This window comes from Hylaeus volcanicus, chromosome 6, assembly GCF_026283585.1.
Source record: "Hylaeus volcanicus isolate JK05 chromosome 6, UHH_iyHylVolc1.0_haploid, whole genome shotgun sequence".
NCBI classification, from domain to species: Eukaryota; Metazoa; Arthropoda; class Insecta; order Hymenoptera; family Colletidae; genus Hylaeus; species Hylaeus volcanicus.
The window spans coordinates 24,394,467-24,421,597 of record NC_071981.1 but is presented as its reverse complement, the minus strand read 5'-3'; the positions used below and the strand labels follow the sequence as shown (position 1 = coordinate 24,421,597).

The 27,131-nt window shown below is 43.6% G+C and overlaps 1 protein-coding gene across 1 annotated transcript in view; it reads left to right on the top strand.

Annotated features, from left to right (window-relative positions):
• Nucleotides 1–27,131, top strand: part of LOC128878249 (neurogenic locus protein delta) — a 60,062-nt gene that overhangs the window by 7,838 nt on the left and 25,093 nt on the right. The window contains exons 2-3 of the mRNA XM_054126301.1: nucleotides 632–934; nucleotides 19,458–19,521. Of these exons, the coding sequence (XP_053982276.1) occupies nucleotides 632–934; nucleotides 19,458–19,521 (367 nt within the window). The remainder of the gene's footprint in view (nucleotides 1–631; nucleotides 935–19,457; nucleotides 19,522–27,131) is intronic.

Here is a 27,131-nt window from a genome sequence, read left to right as displayed (position 1 = left end):
ATACTTTGCAAATCCTTAGATTCGATTTAGTAACGATTGTTGTTTCTTGGAGACGGTACGCCACGGAATTGCAACGAGTATCGTTATATGGACGTTGTTCAATTTTGTTGGAAACGATATATTTGTTTGGTCGATTGCATGCGGATTTATAAAATGTGTCTTTGAATCGTATTTGTTTAAGTCGTACCGATTAGAAATTTCTGTATCTTTACGGTTCTGTATCGTTAAGATTGAACTGAAATCGCTTTAATTAAATAATGTGTTTAGAGTGAAAACAAATATTGGGTTGTCTGGAAAGTACGTTCCGATTTTTAGTAGGCGATACGGGTCTGAGAATATATCGGAATGACTGAAAACAAATAATATGCGTACATTCCTTGACAGGTGGAAAGGTTGTGGAATAAAATGTTACATATATAGTTCAATAATAATATGCATCAAGATTCAAATGTGCCTTTGAATTTTTCGTAAATATAGGCACGAATTTTCCGGACGACCTAATATTTATTACAAACGGCGAGCAATTGTAGTTGTACACGAAGAAATATGTGATTTAATTATTTTCATTTTTGTCACGATAAATTTTGTTTTGCAACGAGGTTTCTCTTGAAACGAATGTGAATGCTTTCAGGTGAACGCCTCAGGAGTGTTCGAGTTGAGGCTGAAGTCGTTCGTGAACGAGTACGGGAAAGACAGTCTGGGCAAGTGCTGCTCCGGTAGCACGTCCAAGACGGGCGAGTGCTCTGGCGTTTGCAAAACCAGGTTCAGGGTTTGCCTGAAACAGTATCAGGTGAAGATCGACACGACGACGCCGTGCACCTACGGCGACGTCGTCACGCCCGTACTGGGCGAGAACATCGTCAACCTTAGCCCGAACGTCGCCATGCCCAGTTTCACCAATCCCATCAGATTCCCGTTCGAGTTCACGTGGCCGGTGAGTGTCCTTACTATAATTATTACCTAATTATAAGTAGTTAAACGAAAAAAAAAAAAGAAAGGAAAATTTAAATTCCTCGAATTAATCATAAACTGTCAGATAACAGAATGATATGTTCGTTGTTCTCCTTCGTTTCTGAGACATTCGAATCGGACTTTTTTTTTGCGTCGCCAAACGGTTAGGTTAGATGGAAGGAAGATATGTTAATCGTGCTCAACCGTGACATAAATTAAAAACACTGTCACCGCGCGATTTGCAAGTACGATCGATATAGAAAAAAAAAAAAAAAGAAGGTGGCAATTGCGTGAGTCCTGGCGATGGAGCGATCGCAGATAAGCGAAAAATCGCGATTCCTCGACGTTTCCGTGCTCTTTTTGCGATCTCCTCGATTACCATAACATATATATCGTCGTGCGTCGTGGGACGCGAGAAATAGGTTCGCAACGCGAACGTAAGCGGAACTCGATTCGAGATACGGCGTAATGAATCGCGGAAAAACATCGATAAACGTTATATGAATGCCTTCTCACGTTCATTTGCGAAACGTCGTCCGAGACTACCAGTTACCAAGTGGTTCGTTTTCGACCAATCTGCGACACGGGATCTCTGATTCTTTTCGCGTGGCGAGAGATTGCGTACACAATAGCGAAATGAAACAAAAGACGATTAGAGTTTCGACGATGGACATAGGCACGTGCCGGTGTCAGTTATATTTGACAAGTAATTCAATTACCGATTAACACGTTGATCGTTACGTCACTCGTACATGGGCGACAGTGCTTTTCACTGAAAAACGAAAACTATTAATTCTGAAAGTTAAATGTCATAGAAAATGAATTTAAATGAAATACTTGAATTTCGAAGTACTTGAAATACTTGAATTTCGAAGTACTTGAAATACTTGAAGTATGAACTAAATACAGAAATAAATGTTTCATTACGCAGTTTCCCAAAGTCTGTAAACAAAATTTAAACACGGTAGAGATTTTCAAGAGTTTCAGTCTGGCAGTGAACGTGTTAACTATCAGTAATTAGTCGCAAAGAATTTGAAATACAACTAACATTCTTTAATTGTTGGGCGTTATTGCACGAATAATTGAAATTATTCAATTATCGATAGCTATTAGATCTACCGGAATGTTCTGTCCATTTTTACAGTAAAACAAAATAATAAATTTTTCATACCTTGAGTAAATTTGATCGAATGACACAATTTTTATCGTTATTTATAACATCTTACCAGCGCGATTGCAATTTGTATATCATTTTTAACGAATACGCGCATAATTTGTTGAAAGTTGTCGCAACCGGAACGGACAGAACTTTTCGGTAGACCGTAATAATTTTCCGATGATATTTACCCCAACTCTGCCCTAAGCTACAAATCCACAGTAATTCGATTCTCGGTCACCAACTTGTCCGTTATGTGCTCCCGTGATTTTTCCGCACGTGCGAACGTGTCCAGAGTTGAAAGCCACGCAAATTTCGATCTTTGTCTCGGCGTATATAACGAGTGGCGAGCATTTGTCAGGGAAAATTAAGATCCCCGGGGACGGCTTGAAAGGGGGTCGTATCTTCGTCTTGTATCTTTCCACATTCTCGGACGAATCATCGCGGCACGAGCTAAATTACGACCAGGTTGACCGATTCTCTTCGAGCGACGGTCGACGAGACTAGGGCGACGCCAGTGGATTATTCGCGTTTCCAAATTTTCAGAATCAATATTAAAATTACGTAAATTCAACACGGTCAAATAATTTCGTCGAGGGACTAAAATTTCGTATGAAACTTTCAAATTTAACATTTTGATTCTATGGATTGTAAAGCGCTAGAATTAAATTAATAATAAAATGCGTAATTTTACGCGTATGGCGATACGAATAACAAAAGTACGTTGATTTATTGAATATGTACTTATCGAATACGTACTCTCTACGGATATTTAAAAATACAAGGTGGCATGACTGAACGACACCACCAGCATGCGACCTCCTGTCGGCGAAACGGTTAATTTTTATCTTCAGCTGTTACAACGTCGTGGTTCGGGCAGGTTCGTAAAGGTCCGTCTTCCTGGTTTCCGTTACAATCGATAAGAAAGAATTGAAAAGTAAATTGGTTGATTAGGGGAACATGAACTCGAAGCTGAACGCACTACACTGTTGCTTTAATTTCCTCTTTATCTCGAGATGGGAAGCTCGCGTGTAACTGTTTACCGAATGTTCCTATGAGTCTGATAGCGAGAAAGTACATGGTCAATAATGGTGCTTGTGGGAAACCCAGAATTTTTTGTTCATATTCGTATGTTCGAGCAAGTCGTTGATTTAAATATTAGGTGGACTGGAAAATGTCGTTTCTTTTACGTAAATTCAAACAAATTTTTTTAAAAACTTTCTATTTTTAATTATTAATTGTACAATCGCTTGCGTTATCGATAGCCTTTTGCCATATTAGTGTGCAAATCGTCGATGCCAGATCGATAAAAATCAACGAGCTGATGAACGATAAACGAGTATTTAAAATTCCAAAAACGACATTGTTTTCCGGTTCACCTAATATTTACGATTTCATTGCATTTTCAATGCATATAGAATAGTTTTAATCTTAAGAGCACCGAATAAGTTTAAATTATACGCGCACAAAAATATAGCATGTAACAAGAGAATATAGCGTATAATTGTATATAACTAACAATAAATGCTTGCACGAAACTGTCGATAATAATGGAATAAATCGAAATCGTCGATAAGTGGGTTAACGTCGAAATTGGGCTCGGTTTAATACTCGTGAAATACAATAGCGTAAAAATCTTACGGGAGCACTTATCTTGCACCTGTCGATAAGTAACCGGTCCTGCCCGGTAATTAATGAACAGAAGCGTGGAAGAAAGGGAATCGTTGGCAGCAAAAATTTCGACCTCCTGTCTTTTTCCAACTTTCTCGGGACCGCGGTAAAAAGAAAGGCTAGGTCGATCGCATTAAAAGCGCGTGTTTTCGTGCACGCGCTGCTCGCGAGTGCGACGAGGACCGGCGAACGAACCGGCAGATGGTGCCAGAGGCGAAAGAAAAAGAAAGAAAGGTATCGCGGCACTTGTCTCTCCCTCCTGCTGTAGTTGTTATTGCTTGCTTGTTGTTGCTTCGATAATTCCCCCGACATTGGCGCGAGGACAGCACATTTTTCCAATTAAAAGTTCAACGTTGTCTTTCCAACCATGCATTTTCATGTACCTGTACGAGAGACCGTGCAGCGATTTAACGGCAGAAAAGAACTTGATTATTTCCGAAAGAATTTAAGGTATCGTTTACTGTCGATTCAAAATGAATTTCACAATGATTTCAAAATGAATGTTATCGGTATTAGTAGCGCGATAACTCCTTCCAAAAAAGTTCTGATCGTTTCAGTATGAATTCCATCGATACTGTTAACCCCGCGATACATGGACTATACAATGTTGTTTTCTTTAACACGTTGACTGCCAGACTAATTCTCTTGGAAATTCTTACTGCGATCAAATTTTATTTACAGACAGTATTCGTTCTTGTGATTTCACCGAGACTCGATTATTTCATTCGAATACATTTTCTTTGACACTTCACTTTCGAAACTAATTTCTTTAGTACCCACGTATGGGTGACACGGCGTTCAATGTGTTAATAAATTGTGACGAAATGAAGTTAGTAGAGAGAGTTCGCGTGGATAGAAGTGTCAACGAATTGGAGTATTTTCGCATCCTGAGGTAACAGGAAACGTGATTGGAAGGGCAGGGTCCAATACGGTGTCGAGTGCATTACCACGTCTACGCCAATGTTTGCTCACCATCCCTGGTGTACGTCAGCTCGCTCGTTGCGCTGTTCCGCGCACTTCTGCCTATGAGACGCACTGCAGGGCCACTGGCAGATGGCTAGAGGCCTTTTGTGCTTCTACACTTCCCTCGTAATCTCTTTCCCCTGGTCTCTCTCGCACCGACTGTTCCCCGTCCTCGTCTCTCGAAGCTCTCTCGTGAGCAGAGTTAAATTTACTAACCCATATGGCGCCCCTCGCGCCACCTTTGCGACCAGTTCGCCCATCTCGCTTGAAAAACGCCACCTCCTCCCGTCTCTCGTCTTTCGTCGTGTTCCTGGTAGAAAATTTTCTCATTTCAGTTCGACTTTTCCGCAAATGCTCGGTCAAAATGAAGAAATGTTCCTTTATCGTAGGATCTCGAATGTTTGAACACGCTTTTCGTCCTTTGCTTCTTACATGCCCTGACTCTACCGAGCATTTATACTTATATTCTACTGAGCTTTATACAGCGTTGAACGTAACACTCGAGACATTCGTCTCGTTTCTTCTTTTGAATATATTTCAAAGGAAACGAGACAAACTTCGGGTTTATTCTTCCATCTAGGATTTCCCAAACTCTGACTTTATATCACTGCCGAACCTCTCTTTCACTCTGTACCAACGAAACATCCTTCCAAGCAAATGAAACTAAATTAAAAATGATTCGTACGACGTATGGCTGTAGCTTTTCATAAAAATCCCTCGTGTAGCTCTCGCTATACGCGGTACAATTATCAACGAAGCATGGAACTTCGTTCCCATGAGAAACTCTGTTTACAATTCCAACTTTATCGTTTCACCGGTGTGTTTACCGTAGCCCCGTGTCTCTTTCTCGTTCTCCGGTATCGGCCGATATTAGAAGCTATATCGGACGAAAGAGGTTCGAAGGCAGGAACTCACCGAGTGAGAGAAAAAAAAAAAAGAGTCGCGTTCTCGGAAGAGAGGCTGGTCGGAATCCTGCGCCGGAGAAGCAACCTTTGAGTCCAGCACGGTAGTCTGTCTACGTTGGCGGGTGTGCGGAGGGATGAAGGGAACAGACGGCGGCGTCGTAACGTGTAATCGCTATTCGGAGTGCCTGGATTTATTTTCGTTGCGCCGATGCGTGAGAATGAGCTTCCGTCGGGCGAAAAACGCGCGCCCCTCGAGACCAATAATGAGAAACGTCGCGCCGTGACCAAACAGGAAACAGCGGAATTTTACAATAGACGCTTCCACGTACGTGATACGTTATTGAAGTTAAAGTTTTTTAACTGGCCGGGTGGATACTGCGTAGATTCATTTCGTACAAACACCCGTAGCTTACACCGACGCGAGACACGCAACCAGGAGAACCCAACCTCGATCGAATTTAACCTGTTGGAGGATATCGACGCACGCGTGGACATTTGCTTTTATATCAAAATTACTACAACCTTATCGAGGGAAATACAAAGTTTCTAATTGCGAGTAATGTTGTTTTATCAACGTTCACGAGATGAATACCGAAATTGTTTTTTCGACCTTGTTAAAAGGAAGCTAACATTTATAACGAGGTATCTACACGATCGTGTCGGCAGTTCAATTTTATTTTCAACGAATCATTCCGGCGGAACGAAAAGAGTGGAAAACAAAAATTCGCTTGAAACGCAACGTTAAGGCATGTTCACACAGTCGTCTGGCGTTAACGACACTGGGATCTCCCACGAGCAGACAAAACCTTCGAAGTCCGAACGGCGCATCGACGGTGCCGGAAACGCGTTAATTACTGGAATTATCGCGATGCACAGCGAGCGAAAGCAACAATGTACTATTAATAACAGTTATGCGCGGTTGACGAGGGGTCGCCTTTATTCGATGCGATGATTGCGCAAAACAGAGGTGCGCAAAACCCTCCCCCCCCCCCCCCACATTTAATTCAATATTTTAAATTCGCATGACTCGTAGACTGAGTTATCAATCTATAGAATCTGTACCATTCATAGAGTACGTGTATCGAGTACCGTAAAATTTATTCTGTGTAATTTAATCGCGAATGGTCGTGGAAGATGTATGTATCGATTAATTACGTAGAAATCAAATAAATGTTTCGTGACGAGTTACGTAAAATTATACAGCTTTCTAAATTGCATAATTATATCAAATTACGCAGATTTTTAAATTACACAATCGTATAAACTTACTAATTAAATCCGAAACGAAGGATACGTTGAGTATCTTTTTTTTTCTTTTTTTTTTTTAATTAATTAATTTGGGTAATTATTAAAAAAAAAGAGGTTGAGCACCGCTGGTCCAGAAGAGCGGGGAGAGGACAGATCGGTTCGCGTCCGTTGGTTGCGATTTTGCACGGTGGATTCGTTCATGGATACCGCCTTAATTACCTCCGCGTCAGTCGATCGGGCGATAAGGAGGAGCCAGATTACCGAAACTCTTTCTGGGGAGTGGGGAGGGGGAGGAACTAGACGCGCGTGTCTGCCGTTAATTAAGAGGCTGGAAAAGACAGAAGAGCCAGAGAGCTTGATACGTAATCGTAACCTTCGTCTCGTTGCATCAAGATCGAGGAACTCGCTCGCTCTCAGCCGAGTTAATTGCTTCGCGTTACCGCTCTCCGCCATGGTGCTCGACTTATTAAAACAGCAGCGGCCACTGTGCGTCCGGGAATCCCCGAGACCGGAATTCGCTCATTTCCACCAGATTTTCTGCACACTCGTATTCCAGCGTCAGCCGGTATTTGAACGACGATCGAAAGTTTCTTCGTTATTTGGTGTCTGTTACAGTCGTTTCTTATTCGATCGCTCTTTCTTTCTGTGTCATTATTCCACAAATTCTGAAACGTCTTGGACGAATTATTCGTTTAGACGATGTCTCGTATTACGTCGTTGGAAAATTTAGTTGGAAACATTCAACGATGATATTTCGAAACTAAAGATATATCTGAAAACTGTTTAGCAAAAAATACGATTCAATCTCAAAATGTTTCATTCAACTTGATCCATCGCTGTCTTAATCCGAATGTATTCCGAGCCTCCGTAAATCTAGCGTTAACGAGTACACCCGATGTATTCATTCCCATGGTCCTGTTATTCCGAGTTCGGAGTCGCCTAAAATCCTTATCAATCATTTTTCCATACGAGGCGTAACCCGATACGGTGGTCGACGATGGGGCACAAAGGATCATCATCGGGCTCAAAGAGTCATTAAAAAATTCCTTTCTTCCTTATCCTTCCTGTCTCCCGGTGCGTACCGGTCCACAAAGCAGCGCGTATCGTACCTACGTATATACTCGAGGATCGTGGGTACCCGACCATAGGACGACGGACGGATAACCAGAGAAAGCGAGAAGATCGCGCAAGGGACGCGGAGAAGCGGGACGAGGTTAAAAAGAGCGAGAGGGAGGCAGGGAGGGGGGGGGCATATCAAGGTGGTGCACGCAAGGTGGGAAGGTGGGGTAAAGGACAGAGAGAAGGTGGGACCGAGAGAGACGGAGGATCGTGGTCCCACGGCCGAAAAGGCTGCGTGATTCGCGTCCCAGACGATGGAACGGAGGAGAAGGGCGTCGGATGAATGGCTGACTCGGGTTGTACGGCGATGCGCGGCTTCCACGACGCGAAACGTTTAGCATAAATTACGTCTTAGACAGAGGACGCGGACTCTGGATGCCGGCTGACCGCCCCGGTACTGCTCGAGTCTCGATGCTCGGCATACCGGCGCTTCTTTCTAATCGAGTCACATATAGCTCACACGGCCGAAATTCTTTTCCGGCTAAAGTATTTCGAGTAACCGACGAAAGGATGCGCAACTTTGAATCCGGTATTTGGTCGATTTAAACACCGTCTCGAACAACGAATTTAACGCATTATTTAATTGTTTCGATACAGAATCGCGAAGCTCGTTATCGAGCCGTGGATTATATGCATTTATGGCGAACAGTAGATAATATGGAAAACAATTATTAAATATAATACACATGATGTACGTGGAATATATTCGATTAATTAATGTAATTATAGCCCTTGTCCCCTTAAAAATACCTTCTCACGTTATAATCAGAGATACTAGAGTAATAATAATGGATGTGATATACCGGGAATGCGTCTATCCAAGTATTTATCTTACCAGAAATAACCGTAGTTCATTTCCCAGCGAATGGGCCATCTTTTACATCGGAGAACAATTTAAGTCGTCGCTGCAACATTTTCGCGCTTTTTTCCACAATGTCGCTAAGAGATCAAACGAGGAAGCTTCTCGGTAGTAGGCGGCGAACTTATCACTTAAAGGCCAGCTCCTAAGATTTCTGGCCGACGCCGACGGTATTAACGCGTATATCTTTAGAACCACCCGCGATCGACCTCTTTTCCACCTCGTCGCTTCCTTCTCTACCCGAGTCTTCGTCGCTCGAGGAACGTACTTGTCAACACTGTCTATCCGGGTGCACGCGGCGATCCTCATTTGTTTTCGTATCGATTACGGTGAAAAGGTGAATCGCGGCAGCCTCGACGGACGGAAAGAATGACGAGTATCCCAGTTGGCGCCTCGAGCCTCGCGCGAGGTATTGTTGCCAATCGTGGGAAACCTGGCCGTTAATTAACCGTCAAAATCTAATTAGCGGGAATAACCAATTAGAGCGTTGCAACGGGTAATCGTTACGAACCGATGTACTCGGCTAAAAATAGCTTCCAACGAGGAAACATCGGGCGTCGATTTTCACGAATCTGTGCGAAGTTCGTTAGGTCTATCGCTAAAGATGTTCTTTGAACGAATCTGACGATTTGTCGATCCAAATCTGTAAACAGTGCAACAAGAATTTTTTCCGAGATTTGACTCAAGTTGGAGAGGAGATATTCAGAAGGCGCGTGGAACCATGCGTTGGTAGATAAAGACAGTTAGGGTTCGCGGTTTTCTCTCTCTTTTTAGCTGTGGTCGGACCTCCCCCTACTCTACGGTATCTCTGTACGGTCGTGGAAGAAGTTCCTTTCAAGGGACCCTGGAAGAGCTCAACAAGAGAGCCTCCGTAATAATGGTGAAATGGATTTCTGCCCCGTGGGCATCTTTTTGCGTTCGTGAGCGCCCCGGTAATGCCACCGAGAGAAAGAGAGAGTGCATAATGTGGGCCGTTCGTTTTCTAACCTCGTCGCGGTGAACCACGGAAGATACGTAAACGAAAGTGCATCTGCCCTACCCTGGAGGCGCGACACGTGGTCATCGTGCAGGTACACATCGGGTCGGTATATACCTGCTGTCAAAGCTTATTAACATATCCCTTCGGATGTGTGCGTTCCACGCGGAACAAAAGCCCGCTTGTACGTCTCGTCTGCGCGTGTTTACCATTTTCTGTTATTGAACGCGGCAGAGGGCACAAGCCGGTGTTGCCGCTCGAGACTCGACCGATTTCTCAGATAATTGGGAAATTTGTAAATACTGACTTCTACACGTGAATTCAACACCGTACCTATTGATAACGTATTTCTACATATACAGGGTGTCCCAAAAATGTTGGAGGTCCTTGAAAAGGGTGGTTCAGGGGGTGATTTGAAACAAGTTTTTCCTTAGCGAAAATGTTGTCCGAGGCTTCGTTGAGGAGATATTAAAGGAAAACACTGACCAATCAGAGCGCGCGGATACCGTTAGCGCGGCCGCGGTAGCGAAGGGTACGCGCTGAGCGGCCGCGTCCAATGTCCTTCGATGCACGTCGAGTCACTTGTTCGCGTACAAGCGCGGCCGCTTAGCTCGTAGCCTTCGCTACCGCGCGGCCGCGCTAACGGTATCCGCGCGCTCTGATTGGTTAGTGTTTTCCTTTAATATCTCCTCAACGAAGCCTCGTACAACATTTTCGCTAAGGAAAAAGTTGTTTCAAATCACCCCCTGAACCACCCTTTTCAAGGACCTCCAACATTTTTGGGACACCCTGTATATTACACCTACGTTTGACATTTAAAGTGTTAAAGAAGACATTCGAGATCTTCTCGAATATTCCTGAATATTGTCTTTTGGTTGCTTCAGGCGTCTCTACTTCATCTCTTCGCGCACCTTGTTTCGAGGCGACCGTAAAATAAAAGTTGCGTTTATTGTTTTTCCGTCTCGCTAATTCTTTTTCTATTGCTTTATTTCCTTTCGTGCGTTTGGACAGTTGTTTCTTTACCAGTTTACGAGGAAAGATTGTATACTGCGGATTTTATCCAATTAAGATGTATTCTGTTCTAAAACTGTTTTGTCACGATGCAGTGAAGGCGATGCATAAAAATATGAAGAGTGAAATAAATTGCAATGTCTAGTTTTGTCTCGGGAATTTCGTTGAATAATCGAATCAGATTGCGAGGGAAATAGAAACTCGGGGAACGGTGTAATAATCGTTGGACGAAATACCCATTAATAAAAGAACTCGTTCGCAGTGGTTGGCGTTAAAGAGGTACCGTGAAAGCGTGACTTTTGTTCGCATTACTCGAAACGAGGAAAGGAACGAATAAAATTATTCGGTTGGTGTAATAATCCAGTGTAACGAGTCGCGATTAAACGCGCTCGTTCGCCACAACAGCTGAATTTTGGTGGGGTGGCTGCCGTTTCCATTAGTCGATAAAAAGATGCTCGATTGTAAACCTAATTCGGCGTTTGTCGATCGTCACGTAACGCGGTTAGTCAAGCTCGAACTAAAAAACGTAGCCATTTAATGGGGATGAATCTGAACACCTTACCGACCGGTAATTTATTAATCGCCATGGCAAACGATATCATGTATTATTGAGATATTGTATGCTCCCATCGTTATACGGATTATGAAATATTAATTCGGATTCCGATCAAATCAATATTTTATGATACTAATTTTATGTGAAAGTGCTAATGGAAAATCTGAGCAAATGTTACTAGTATTGGAGACATTGCTTATTTGTTACCTGCACACGTTAACTTCTCTCTCTCTCTCTCTCTCTCTCTCTCTCTCCCCTCTCTCTACTGAATTTATTAACGTAATCTTGAACTAATAGATGTTATTATTGGACATTTCTGATTTTAATTGTAATTGAACCAGTAATCGATCAAAGTCGTTCGTCTTTCGTTTGTTACTTGAGATTTTCGTCTAGACAAAAATTCTGGCCATCTCTGGCCGGCAGCCTAGGGCGACAGCGGTGTCGTCGCTCGTTATCCTCGGTTTCCTCTTCCTCCTTTCGACGAAGAATGGAGGCCACAAAAATTTCTCCATGCGGAAATGCCACGCTCCTCGAGCGCGAGACCATGCTTGTATACGCGCGAGACATTAAAGCCTGAATGGTTAAAAATAGAACCGCTAGGACGACCGGGTTTCCGCGATGCTCGTTGAATATTCTTTATATTTTCCTTTTTTTTTTTTTCTTATTCATCCCTTTTGCAACCGTTACTTGAGAATTAACAGTGTATCCTATGTTCTAGCGAGCATTGTTACGATGTATTCCATATTTTTTGTTTTATTATTACCTGCTACCTTCTGCCCTGCGAGATATACCTATTTATATCGCACGTTACGTCAGCACAAACGCGAATTAATTGTCATTCTTCACCGTGGACAGGAGTAATCTCGCGTAAATTGTCTTTTTCTTCATTGATATGTAGACAGTTGCAGATAGTCGAATCCGAATTTTCCATTCGTATCGATTAAAAAAATTGTCAAGCAAATTACTAGTATCACTTTCACTTTTAATTCGGTTGTTTTTCTATACAGCCTAGCTTTTTCATTTGAATTTTTTTTTTTATCTATTTCTATTTCTTTTCTTTGTTTCTGCAATTATAATTGGCTACGATTTCTTTTACGCGCAAGGTGAAGAGCGTCGTCGAGATACGAGATTACGACGTAGTTTAATATTTATTTTATTTGACTTGCGCAACTATGATTCTCAGCCCCTCGTACATGGCTATCGTAAGTCACGCGAGTTCGTCCAACCGGTTAGAAGGATCTCGAAGGGAGAGCCGCCGTTTTCTCAGGGATGCCGCGAAAAGTCGTTCCAGACTTCCGGCTCCTTTTTCCACGATGAATCACCTCCCCCGGTAGTCTCTATCGAATCGTACTCGGCATATCTACAGGGTGTTTACCTACAAATGGTAAAATCAAGAATTACGAAATCGTGTTTGAGGCTTTATCTTAGAATTATCAATTGTTCAAATTAAAATTGTATTTCTTCTTTATTAGAGAAAACTAATAGAGAAGATTAAATTTTCTATGTGGAACTTGATCTTCTTCGAGATCCGTTTCAAAAATTTTTTTAAATGTTTGTAAGGACACGTGTATGTTAATATGTATGTATGTATATTTATTGTTTCCCCGAAGGAGTTACAAGGCTTCTGTTTATCCTAACCTTATACTACCTCCTACTCGCTTATACTAATCTTACACTAACCTTACTTATCTATACTTAATCTACTCGCCATTACATTTTTGTCCACTATAGAGAAAGAGAGAGAGAGAGAGTGTATGTTAATATGTAGCACTTGATTAATCGTACATAATCCGTCAGATGCACTCTTTTCACGTACAAACTGTTTTTTCTTCCAATTACATCCTCTTTCATAGATTGAAAAATCGAAAAGCCTCGAACGCAATTTCGTCATTTTTTATTTTCGTTTTATTTAGACCCATTGAATCCTAAACGATCCCTCCCTGACCCCTAAACGATGCCCGCTTGCGAATAAACACCATGTATATTCGGCGTAGTCGGTCGGCTACCTGTTTCTTCTTTCTCGGTTCCCCCGAGACCATTTTCCACGATGATTAATACGTGCATATGCATACGCGCCGGCAGAGATTGCAGTTCGTACGTGGCGAAACGCGTGTACGAAAGAAGGAAGGACGACTATACCGGCGAGGTTAGGAGGAGGAGGCGGGCTAGTCCGTCGAGTGGAGAAATAAAGAAAGAACGCGAAGCGAGCGAAAGAAGCAGCTAGCGATAGCCTCGATAGAGGAACAAGGAAGGAGTGGTTCGCGACAGTGGCGCAGAACGTCGCTGCGAGGTCCAAAATAAAATTCAATTTTGGGGGACCCATTGTGAAAAACATTTAAAAAGAAAATGTTAAATTCAGTCTCAGGCAACGAAGAAATTGCGAGACGTAACGAGTATTTTTCTTATCTCATTTTCACATTTAATTATCTGCCTTTATATTTTATTACTTACAACTTTAGTTTAAATATAAATATTTGCGCAACTATTTTGTCACGTACTTTATAGTAACGAAACACACAGGTTGCTTCGACATTTGGTTTTATAACTATATATGCATGTGGTCTCTTGGAACGTGTGACTGATGGGAAAATAAAAAGTTGTATAATTCCTCTTTATAAATAAATATCGAGTTTATCTTAGCAAGGCACAGAATTAACTTCTATCTAAAAGTAACATATTATATCAAAACCCGATAATTCCAGGAAAGTAATTATTCCCATTTGCATAGTGGCATGTATCAGGTTGTCCCAAAAGTTTCTTTCGCTTTATTAATAAGTAACAGATACACAATATTTCGTGTCTAACGTTACGTTATCGAATTGTGTACGATTCAATTTGCTCCGTTACTGTTACAACTTCAACATCTAAAAAAATTAGATTGCCTATTTATATAAACGGTACCGCACAAAATAATCGAGTGCAAATTACGAAAGAAACTTTTGGAACAACCTAATATATACGTAATATTTTATCTATCCGTGATTACGGGTCTTGAGACAGGCGGACGTCTGGTTTGCCCATAGGATAATACGCCACTGGTTCGCGAAACGAGTGAGCCAGAGAGAGTCTGAGCGTATGAAGCGCGACGACGGAGACAGAGAGAAAGAGCGAGACGAGAGAAGAGCCAGTAGTCGAAGAAAGAGGCGACTAACCACCAGGAGAACAGTCGCGGAGGAGCGAGAGGCGAGAGAAGGTGGAGGTATGCTGCGCAGCCGTGGGAACCGACTCCCGAGCCAGTATGCCTATCTCCTTCTCTCGAATCGAACGAGCCTCTCTGTTCTTTTCCTTTTCATCATCCAGGTTCCTCCTCCGTTGTCTCTCTTTCGCAGCCATTTCCCTCCCCGTCTCACCGACCTCATGTTTCTATCTCGCTCTCGTTACCTTACGGTGCGTTTTTTCTCTCATCTTTTTCCTTCCTTTTCCCTCCTCGGCCTTCCTCCTCCTCGTGTGTTGGAAACGCACCGCTCGTCTCGTCTCTCTCTTTCGCGCGCGATGGCCCATCGCTTCCTCCTCGTCTCTCCTTCGTCGCTCTCCTCTCGTTTCGGTCGTGGCAGAACTGCTAACCGGCCGCCGAACACACCCAACACATTGTTCTACGGATGCCTACGCGGGCCTTTTTCAGCTTTTTGTCGGCTTAATTCCGATCCCCGTAATAAATTAGCGGGCGATCACGGTGGCATTTGTCTCCTCCGACAATTTATTTCCTTCTTCTCCCGCGCTCCTGCCCCCCCCCGAGGCTGAAAACCGTTTCGTCCTTTCGTTCCTCCTCCTTCGTACGGTCGTTCTGGCCTCCAGCGACTCGCTTTCGTCCTTGCCGCGAGAGAAAAGGGCACGTCTTCTCCTTCGGGGCTTTCTTTCGCTTCGCCAGCGTTAATTTTGTCTGGATACTGGAAATGTATTCGTTGCTCTTTCGAGCTGCAATTATAAATCGAACGGCAAAGTGAAATATTTCGTTCCGAGGAAGTATGGATGTAAACAGATACTGATCTCGACCGTGCAAGGTTTGTTTACGTCGCTTCTCTGTACAACGAAATCATATCTGCATTACTTATCCAATCAACGATACAAAGTAATGATAGTTGAAGCCGATAACAGCTTATAGTGTACCAAGCATGGAATTAAATCTTGGATCTTTCAAATCGATTCGAATCACAATCGATTAAACGTCACGAGCGAATAATAAATACGTTTGCATTCGTTATTCGAATAGAGTTTCAACCTTACTTACACCTTCCGCTCTTTCCATTCGTTTTTCTCCATCGTTTTGTGTCTCCTCTTTTTCTCTTAGCTTCCTCTGCCCTCGCCCCGCGGTCAAATGGACCCCCCTCACCCTTTGGGGCCACAGAATCTCGGGTCCAGGAGAACCGCGGAATCTCGCTGGAACTTTCTAATGTGTACACGCATGTGACATACCTGGCGGACGACCGTGCTCCTCCTCCCCCTTGGTTCTTTTCGTCGAGACAAATTGCCCTGTGCTCCGCCGGTTCCACGGGACACACGGAGGAGAGAAAATTTTTTTTTCTCCCTCTCTGCGCGGTTCGTACACTCGGAGACCACGAAATTGTTTGCCTATGATCTTCCATTCCCATCTGCCGCGGACCAGGAACGTTGAAAGCGCGACGACGTTATTTATTAAGCCTTTTACCGTCAAACGAATGGTTTTTTTTTTTTTTACGGTAATATCTCTCGTCGAGTTTGTACAGATACAAATTTCCGCGCAGTCGTAAAATAAATTCGGCGATTGAATCATTTCAAAGTTCAAAATAGTAAACGCGATCATTCCGAATGTAATAGTATCAGTATTTTTCATTTTTCAGTTTTCTTATTCCGTTTAGTACGAGCATAAATTAATTCACGGATGTACCACGCTCATGGAATAGTTGCGTGTTCGACGAATAAAATGACACTCACGCAAGCAGGGAAGGGTTAATCTCCGTGGAAACGGTAAATCGACCGTTTATGCAAATTAAAATCATTCCGCGATTTCTCACCTGGGTTAGCAATTTTGCGTTGAATTATCCTGTCTGGATCTATCACGGGAGGATTATGACGCGATCCGTTAATAATTATTTCCGCGGGAATACAAGGCGTTATCGATGCTCGTTGCTTATGCACCGAAAGCAATCGTGTCTCGCGAATCTTTCGCAAACTGGGTTAACAGGTTGAGTGTATCGTAGCGGACTATCGGTGTCCGTCGTTATACTTTCTCAGCGATCATTGATGTATCGTACCTGGACTTTAAATTAACAATCGTACTATTTACCTATTCATTTTCTGATCGGAATCCTTCTAGAAAAATCTACTTGGCTTTGTTCGTCATGTAACGCAGCAGAGTTGGTGTATCCTCGGGATTGATGTTGATCGAATCCCGAACGACTCGAGATGAAGAAAAAGAATCGTGGAGATTTAGCAGGATAGGAAGGGGAACGGAGACAGGATTGACCGGTGGCGTCGTGTGTCGGTGGCCGAGCGCGCGAAACGGATTTCTCACGCGAGTCGGCTGGCGGGGCAATTTTTAATAATGGAATTGTTTCCCAAGCGGCACGTCCGAGCGTCGAGCGCGCAACTCGTTTACGCGAACAGGAACGAGCAACGATGACAGGGAGGCCGGATATAAACATTTATTATTCACGGTGCGGCAACGACTAACGAGGTCGTGTGTGTAATACCAGCCGCTCCTCTCTCTGTGTCAGGTACACACGGAGTTTGCGCGCGTGTGCGCGCGTGTGACGTTAATAATTAAACGTCGCATTATCACTGCACGCACACGTACCGAGCGACCGCGTGTACGGCACGTACTTATTACACAATAATATGCCGCTTCGTCCTGGCGGCGTGTACAATGGCAAACCGATGCGTGTGTCGCGGCTGGCGTGGGCCGGCCCGCCTGTTCGTGGTGAGTATCGGTTGCTGGATTTATGGTCGTGCGAGCGATTCGACGCCCACGACACACGGGTGCCTTTCGCGCCTGGATTTCCACGTGGATGTGCGAACGGGCAAATTGCAGCCAGTTCAGTTTCCTTTTTCTCGGAATAGCGCACGCTAACTGGAAATACGTACCGATCGACCGATCGGGCCTACGTCGAGCCGTCCATTGTTGAGCAATCGGTTGACGTCACGCTGATCCACGCTGTGCTCTGACGTTTTCATTTTTCTCGTTTGCTTCTTTAGAATCTCGAATTTGATTAATCGTGTCTCAACTTGTACTTGCTCTTTTGTGGTTTTCTCTAGGAAAAAAGAACTGTTGTCGCATTTGTTTGTATCGCGAGTTCATAAAATCCGCGGTTTATTAATAAATCAATCTTTTTCCACGTTACTTAATTTTAAAATTATGTGTCAGTCTATTAATCGAATCGATCACGTATCGTATCGTATCGTATCGTATCGTATCGGTTAATCGATCGATTAGCGACTACTTTTCTTAATTCGTGCGTCGAGTTAATAGTCGCCTAGCGGGAATTAATAGATCGTTGCGTGCAACAAGACAGTCGTAATTTCTGTTACACAATAGTCGGTCGCGCGTGCCGTCCGTTCTGCATAGGTATATCCATTATGGATTGTACAAACAGTATAACAGGTTTCCTCGGAAAGGCACCGTAAACATTCTCACCGATTAATTCTAAAAACAGCATGGGAAAGGGAGGATTATTTCCAGACTAGTATTCTTTTGCTAATTATTTCAAAGCGACAGCGTGAACAGAAATAATTGTTGGAAACTATCTGTATAAGAAAAATGTAGAAACTAATACGTTCTTACAATTGAATCCTAGCATTGATTCGTAATAGATTCATCGCATAGTTACGTGTGGTATTATTTCTCATTTGCAATGTCAAAATACAGAATACGCGCTAGTGTCTATCCACCGCAAAACCATTCAAGATTCCTGTATTATGCTTTATATTTCCAATATCGAGCAAATCGTGCAAATCGTAGGATTAAACCGAATGACACAAAGAAATTCACGTAACGCATTCTCAAGTACGATAACAAGCGCAAAAAGTTTGATTACAATCCACCGTGTACTTTTCCTTAAAAAAATTCCTAAGGATCGCCCATCTTCCCGACTCGTTACACGAGACTACTACCCCCTCGAACGCTCGCGTTGCTTGTGGATAGAATATTTATTTTCGAGTTGCGATTAACCATCCCTTCGTCGAGGCTGGCCAGCACGTGTCCCGCGCGATTTATATCCGGTGGTCGTTGCACAAAGTCACCCCAACCCTCACGTTTGGAGAGGGACGGCTCGAGCCCTGGTCTCGATAGCCTTCCACGGCAATTCCATCAGGGGTAACACGACGAGCAGTGGAGAGGGTTGGCTCCGAGGCTCGTTCCGCTCGGTTCGCGCTCCATCTACCCCGCAACACGTGACCCCGTCGCGTTCCGTCGACTTTTTAGCCACGCTTCGCCGGCCGGGGAGGGGAACAGCCCTTCTAACGCGCGGCAGGTGCGCGCGCGACGCGCCAGCCTCGCCTCGGAACGTTTAATTTATTGTTAATTGCGATACGCGACGGGCACGTGCAGCTGCCGCGTTTTTCGCGCCGAAACCTGAATACTTGCGGAGACGGAGTGTGTCCAGGCATCCAGATTTCGGTTGACTCGTTGTCATCGGTCTCGTACCTCGGGAATCCTTTAACGTGTAATCTAATATTTGCGTTTGCGCTTTTTTTTTATAATGTTACAATGGTTCGTATTGAATCTTATTTCGTTTTGCTTCGTTTCATTTTATGGTACTAAATGAAATGCTTTATTCGAGAAAGGAAATATTGTCGTTATCAACTCCATGTTATAGTACGATGATATTCATACATCAGTATCAAAATCGACGCGATTCAATTAGAGTGTAACTACAAGTGTAACTACCAACAATTGCTACACTAACAACAGTAACAACTACCACACTAAACAATTTCTTTTCGACCATCGAACATTGAACGTGAGAATGGGTTAAATCGGATTCTATGTTGTCCATTTTAGGAAATAATAATTAGAGTAATTTGTTTGGACGCAGCGAAGTTGATCGACTGTTTCTTTCTGTTCCCAGGGTACCTTCTCGCTGATAGTGGAGGCTTATCACGACACGGACAACACGACGCACCACTCGCCCGGTAAGTAACCTTTCTCCCCCATCTCTTGAAACGCTCGTCCTATTAAGCCTTCCGCGACAGCGAGCGTCGTATCTGGACGGCGTGCGGTGTCTGTATCAGCCGACGCGGCACGAGTGCGCTAGCACGCGCTTCCACTAAATAAAAACAAGAGCACGGAACAGGGAGGGAAAAAAACACGAAGGAGAATCATTTTAAAATTAGTCTTTCTCTCTCCCTCACCTCACCGAGGCCTCCATACGGCTCTAAATACGGGGAAGGTTTTCGATGGTACACGGGCACGTGCAGTCCAGCTGGGTTCTCGTGGCAGCGACGCCATGCGTCAGGTCCGAACCAGTCGAGAAGCCACTTCCGGTCTCCTTCGCGCACGACACTCACCAGAGACATAACCTTCGCCGACCTGTACTCCTTTTTCCGCTCGTTACTTCTTATGGTTTCGATAGTCTAAACCTCGGGGCGGAGGCCCCTTCCTCCTTGGGGCCTCTTCCTGTGCTCGGCTGTACCGCGGACAAATATCACATCCCTTTTTTCTCTGAGACCCGGGCTCTGGTTAACCTCAAATCTTGGGATACACTCCGCTGCCGTTTTCAGAGATCGAGGAGAGGCTTGACAGCACGCAGGAGACTACTTCCGGGGAATTGTCTCGGTTTGCGAGTAGTTGATAGACGGGGGTTAGAGTAGAGGGTAAAATAAACTCGGAAGGTTTCGAGCGCAGAGTTTTATTTTCCGTGCATTTTACCATTTTTCGAATCTTTAAAAGTAACCGTCAAACTAATAGAATTTGAGGTCAGAGTGTGTTGTAATTCTTAGAGTGTATCGTAACCTTAAACCTTATTTAGAAGTTAGGGTTTCGCGAAACTAAATAACAGTAACAGGTATCAGAGTTTCTTGTATCGTAGTAAAAAATAAAAATAAAAATTTTAACATTTCGTATCTTCTTGATTTGAGACTTTTCCAAATTCTAACCTCCAGGATCTCCTACTTCTGCTCTTATTAAGTTGAGCTAAGTTATTTAAAATTGTCACGCAGCTAGATAGGTAAAGAATCAGTGAATCGCAAGGCTTCTGGTGCATTGAATTCTAACCTCCAAATCGAGTGGCTGAATTCCAGCTTAGGGAACTATTTCCGTACGGTTTGGCAGGTGTAGCTCACGTCCGTCTCGTAGCGGCGCGGAACGGCCGATTCGGCGCGGTGCACGCGCCGCGTACTTCACTCTCGAGACCGTGCTTCGGGCGGCGTAAGAAGAGCGGGACCGTTCAATTTCTTTCCCGAGGTCCTGGTGTCTGCCTGGCAATTAGAATGAACCGGAGACCGGAAGCTACGCGCGGCCGTGCGGCGCTCTCATGCGTGTCGCTCGCGCGCACACGATACATACATCGTCTACCGGTGCGGACCAACGATTCCCAAAGTTTTCTTTTTTTTTCCTCGCTCGTGGAACGCTTTTCATCTCGTGGTAGATGGGTTTTAAAAACCCAGCTGCGCACGTTTGTCACTCCGTGAATCTCTAAACGTGTGAATCTTGAAAGATATTAATAATTACTAGTTAGTCCATTTGAAATATTAGGTGTAGACATTATTTCTGTGCCTATATATCATTCATTTAATGAACGTAGTAATGTATTAAATACATGCAGAACATGACCAAAAAGTATGTACATTATGTATATATTTTATATCCGTTTTCTATATTATTGTATGGTATAAATGTTACTGATAATTCAACGTAACAAAATAACGAGTAAATATTTTTTAATCTAAAGGCACAGAAGTACACCTGATATATATATATAAATATAAACCTACTCTTTCCATGTTACTTAAGTAATTGCTTCCGGCAAAGTTCAACCGAGATGGTGGAAAAAGTATCTCCAAGACCAGTCGTTTGATCGATTCCGGTAGAAGTGGGTATAAAATGAAACGTCGATAGATTTAGTGTATAATGTTATTCGAACCGAAGTATCGAAGCGGTTAGATACTGACGGGACACCCTGTACATGAGATACATCCATATCCTCGTCTAACAGAAAGTTTCGTGTTACCGTGGTGTGCCGGTGGAAGCTAGGTGCTACGGTTACACAGGAAGGAAACACTAGTGTCTCCGCCCGGTTCTCTAGCCTCTGTATCTCTTTCTCTCTCTCTCTCTCTCCCTTTCCCTCTCTTGTTCCCTCTGTGCGGTCTGTTCTCCGTTCGTTGTGACACAACAGAACTCGGTGAGCTCTGTTGTGCACGCGTGCACGTGGACGTGTCGCGGTAACGAGTAAGGAACATCGGTGAAAACGGGTCGAGAACGGTGGAAAGAGGAGTACGAGCGAAGAGGTAGCTGCGGTACGATCGGACAGAATGCGGGCAGAACGGCGGCGGTCGTGAATTGCGGCGGGAAAACGGAAAACGACGAAACGCGACTAACCACGACGGTAATTGGAAACGAAAACTGCATAAGTTTCCCGCGTTAATCGCGTTACGATCAATTCGACGAATTTTAAATGAAATTTTTTTACTTTAATCGAATACGAATACTTGCATTCTGACGCAATGCAACGACACTGATAGATGCCACAGGTAGACACAAACCTGAATTTTAGTTCATTTTTATTCAAATAACTCGTCCCTCGAGAGGTTAATCGAATTTGGGTTCTCTCGTCGAGTGGTTTACACGCGATAACAGCAAACGTTGCTGGCTCATCGAATCCACTAATTACGCGGGAATCAAGGCCATGGGGATCCTTTGTTCGATGGCCTCCACGGGGAACGGAATTCCGTCTGTTATCCCACAGATGTACCTGCGCATCCGCGGTGAAAAGAGCTCCCATTAATATCCGCGTCTGGTCGGACGCTGTTTGGACACGTTCCGGCCTTTATCGCCGAAACACACCGCTCACATTGTGCCACGGTCTATCGCGTCGTTCGGGTACAATATAATGCCCCCAACGGGCTGGTGAAACGAGCCCTTTATTGCTGTTCGCCTGCTCGGATGCTGCTTCCTTTCTCAGGCCCGCCGACGTCCTCCTTCTCTTTCGTCCCCTCCGCCCTCCTTCGTTGCTCCACGATACGCCCGCTCTTTTTCTCTCTTCCTGGCTCGCTCTCTGTTTACCGTCTGCCCACCTCCGCCGATAATACGCGACTCTCGAAAGCCGTGGACTGCACCTGCGGGACGAGTTATCGGCGAATTATTCGCCGCCCGGGACCCGACGCTCGGTGACAAATTTTTACCACCGTCGGAAAATGAAGAAATTTCGCCTGTACTTTTATCGCCCCGCATTCCGCGGTTTCTCTCGCCTTGTTCGCGGATGATCGCGACTTTCACCGGGTACGCCTTCTTTGGGTTTTGTGGAAAATAGAAATATCGGAAACGAACTATTTGGTAAAATAGAATCGTTTGGACTATGGTGCTTTGGGAAACGCAATTGATGAATGCACTTCTCGATTAACACTTTACGCTATTTTGTTTGCTTTTTGCCACGGCAAATAATACTTTGTCTGTTATATAAATATTAATATGAACACGATTCTAATAGATGAAATAAGTATCGTATGATGCTATTGTTCTGAGAATAAAAAAAAAATATTAAATTAATGTACATAATGTATTTTAATGTAGCGTATCGTCAGTTCATGATTCACTTTTGTAGTAATAACTCATAACAGTCACAACATTAAATCAGTAATCATCGGTAGTTTGTATTCTTGCGTAGATAATCTTGTATGATCATTCGTTACATTCTGTTCGACACTGCCATACAGTCATAATTGAGACTGACGAACTCGCGATACGTAGCTCGAGGGGTTAGTAGACGCCATATGTTGGGAGAAAGGAAATTTTTTGTCCAAACCAATAATATAATGGTATCCGAGGTATCCGGTTTGCAAAGCAGCTTCGAGTCACTTGTCTACTAGTTTGTTTACATCCGCGGCGACGAGGCGCGCTCGTGGCACTCCCTCGATAACTTCCCCATAAAAAGGGGAAGTTCCGTTAAAGAAAACAAAGCTGTCCTTCGAGTCTCCTCCGCATCTGCGGCTGCAGAGAAACTATCGCCCCTATGTTTTGTCCCCTTCTCCGAGCCACACAAGCTGCATTATCTCTTTACTAATACACCACTACTATACATCATCGATTAGATATTTAAGGTTAGGTTTCCTTAAAAATATTATTCCTCGAATAACGCTACATAAAGGTCTTCGTACAGCAGTGGTACAGTAGTAGAATTTATTAGTACTGTAATTAAAACGAAGTATTCAAACAAATTATTCGATTCATTTCACACATCTCCTATTTTCTAATATATTCGTTCTATTTTTATTATGTGCAGTTACATGTTTCAAAATCGTCATTAGATCGCGGATTTTATGCATTTATGTACACCCAAGGTGTATGCATGTATATTTTCTGCATCATCGTATGTTACAAATGCATACAATCCGCAGTTAGGTTACTACGTGTATACCACAAATAAAATTGAGCAAATTTTATTCCCGCGTACGAAGATTTTTGTGGGTCGCTCTGTGTGATAGATACGGGGATAATATCTCTATGCATTTCTCTATGCATTTCTCTATGCATTTCTCTATGCATTTCTCTATGCATTTCTCTATGCATTTCTCTATGCATTTCTCTATGCATTTCTCTGTTTTGGGTAACGCAACGGCGACCGCGGCCTTTTCCTTTCGCCGGTAGTACCTCTGAAAGCGAGCAAGCTTTCGTTTGCGGTAACGCGGTTCGTTAAACGAAACACGCGCGCGCGTCAATGTAGGATTTACGAGGACGGCGTGTGCAACTGTGCAGGCGTGCACAGCAGCTTTGCGGTGTGCTCGCACGCACCAGCAACGGGAATCCGGCCTGTGACAAGGCTTACGTCATCTGGGCGATCGTCAACCGCTCTCCGGTGCGCTTTTCCCTCGGTACTCGATACCCGCTCGCCACGGTTGCTACCGTTATCGTTGTATGCACGGCTCTTCGCTGTCCGTCGCGTTTCTCCAAGCGCACCTGCCTTCCTCGTACGATAACGACCATGGGAGGTAATTGGTCCGGGTGCTGATGTCCCTTCCCCTATCACGGTGATAAGCTCCGGTGTCAGACCCGTGCCCAGCCAATTTCGCACCTTTATTTTATTGCTTTCATCGGAACGGGAGTAATTGCGAATGAAGTTTACGACGTGGAAATTATTATTGGGTTGTCCGGGAAGATTATGTAAATTTTTGGTAGGTGGTACAGGTCTGAATATATCGAAGAGGTTGAAAACAAATAAGACAGATACATCCCTTGAAAGATGGAAAGATTATGGAACGAAACGGCACCTATGTAATTCAATAAATATATATATTAAAATTCAAACATGTTTTCGAATGTTTCTTAGAAGTTGCCACGAACTTTCTGGACAACCTAATATTTTGATCATTTTGTGTATAAGCGAGGTTTTACGAGTACATATTTTGAAATTACTTCGTTAGTCCCAATCCGACGCTATTTCGCGAAATCAAAGATGGAACCGTCAATTTTGCTCGTACCTCGCGTGCCTCGCAGCTTCCTCCAGCTTCGCATACACATACACTCGAATAATACTTTGAATCGTTAAGATCGTATCTACGAGGGAAAATTGATCGCAAGTAATGGGACATAATTTTCATCGGAATTGCTACGTAAAATCGTATGCTCAAAATGTACGCAACGGAATGGCGTGCACACGACGACGAGCTCTAATGCATTCTTCGACATACCGAGAGATAAATATCTTTCCGTTAGAAAACAATGGACGCAGTTACGTTACAACTTAATTAAGGAGAGTAACCACCATTTGCAACGCAAACATCGTGGAATAATACTTGGCGTCATGAGAATTCCATTCACGCATTGAATTGTGCTCTGATTGTACAAAACGAGCCAATTAGGTTTCATTTGATGCCCATAGTAGAATCAACGGACCGAGGAATTCAATCGTCTGTCGGCGATTTATCGAATCCCTAATTTGACCTAACCTCGAAATGCATATAGAGTGGACACGATAGCACGATTCGAACGAAAAGAATAACCGAACCAATGTTTGGAATTATTATAAATGTAATTATTTATGATTTCTACAAAAACGGTTTATTTTTCATTCGATATTGAAAATGTTTATCAGGGGTAATAATTTTAGTGGTCTGGGACGAAAAGAAGTGCGGGGCAGTGGGAACGATTGCGCGAAGATGGCTAGAAGGAGCAACGGGGTTAACCGGGCCGAGTCACCGTAATCGGGGTTACGAGAGGCTTTTTTTCCCTCCATAAGCGATAGGAGCTCAGAGCGAACGAACGGTGCGTAAGTAATGCATCTGGCTACCTGCCAAGCTCGGGGCTATCCTTCGCCAGGCCGCTCGTTTCTGAATGAACAATAGAAAATGTCTGGCGTTGCGTCGTTAATGAAATACCTTGAATCGACCTGGCCTCGAGTTCAGCGGGCGTTTACAGGTGCGCTACTCTCTGCGTACGCGGAGAGGAAGACCTAGTGGTCGAGCAGATAACAGCTCCTAAACGTTATCCGCGCGATGACGGGCATCTCGAGAGCCAAGGGAAATTGTCACGTCTCCTCGACCATCGATCGACTTAATTAAATTCCATAATCGCTAATTATGGAGGGCTTAACGATCAAATATATGATCGACACGTGCGAAGTAACGATTAAATTATTTTCTACTGTACCTTCGATTGCATAAGAATGTGCCGCTAGCTATCGACTTCACGTTGCACGAACTGTGATAAAATGCGTGTCGCGACTTCAGCGTTAGCAACGAACGCAAATGGTGGAATATTGCGTTTATAATATTATAATATTTATGATATTGTACATGTAATAGAATCGTGATAGTTTGTTTGCTTGCGAAATAGTTAATTTCATGCTTACATAGTCAAAGCATTGTCCACTTGAAAGAAGGTTATCCGGGAAAATACAGTAGCTGTTTTTGAAGACTACCGAGACAGTCTACGTATAGTAATTTCGACGATCTCCGGACTCGGCCCTCTGTATTTATAAACAATTGCGCGAGGTGATGATTTTCCGGGCACTAACGAGGGTTTCCGTAGCTCCTATAAATATTAATCGCGGATTAAAGTTAATTGCATTTCAAGCTGAATTATTCATATTCCTCCGTCAATTAATTTGTAGCGAGGTAACAAACGCCACAGTCAAACGATGAACGCGCGGGGATTAGAGAAATTAGACAAAAATGAAAATTCGCGTGCCGCGGTGAGATTGAAATTCAAATCAGTAACTGTACCGGCCACCGTCTACGAGAATACAATTAAAAACGAAGGGAAAGAAATGGACGTAAGGAATCTGGGCCACCTTTGCGCAATATTAACAACTCCGCCATTGTCGATCGAGGTTAGGTTTTGTAATAGTATTTTTGGCTGCGGTGCGGTTCTTCTTATCGAGCTTAGGCAATTATTAAAATTAGAATTCATTTTTTACGATTAGAATTCGACTTTAAAGATTGAATTCCAATTTTAATAGAAGGAGGATTCGTTCGACGTTTGCTTCATATTTCTGCGCCAATTTAATCTAGATTTCCCGCCACTCTTGTGTCGCTCAAATCGCGGAAAATTCAACAGATAATAATGGTAAATATTAATAGTAAATTTGAAT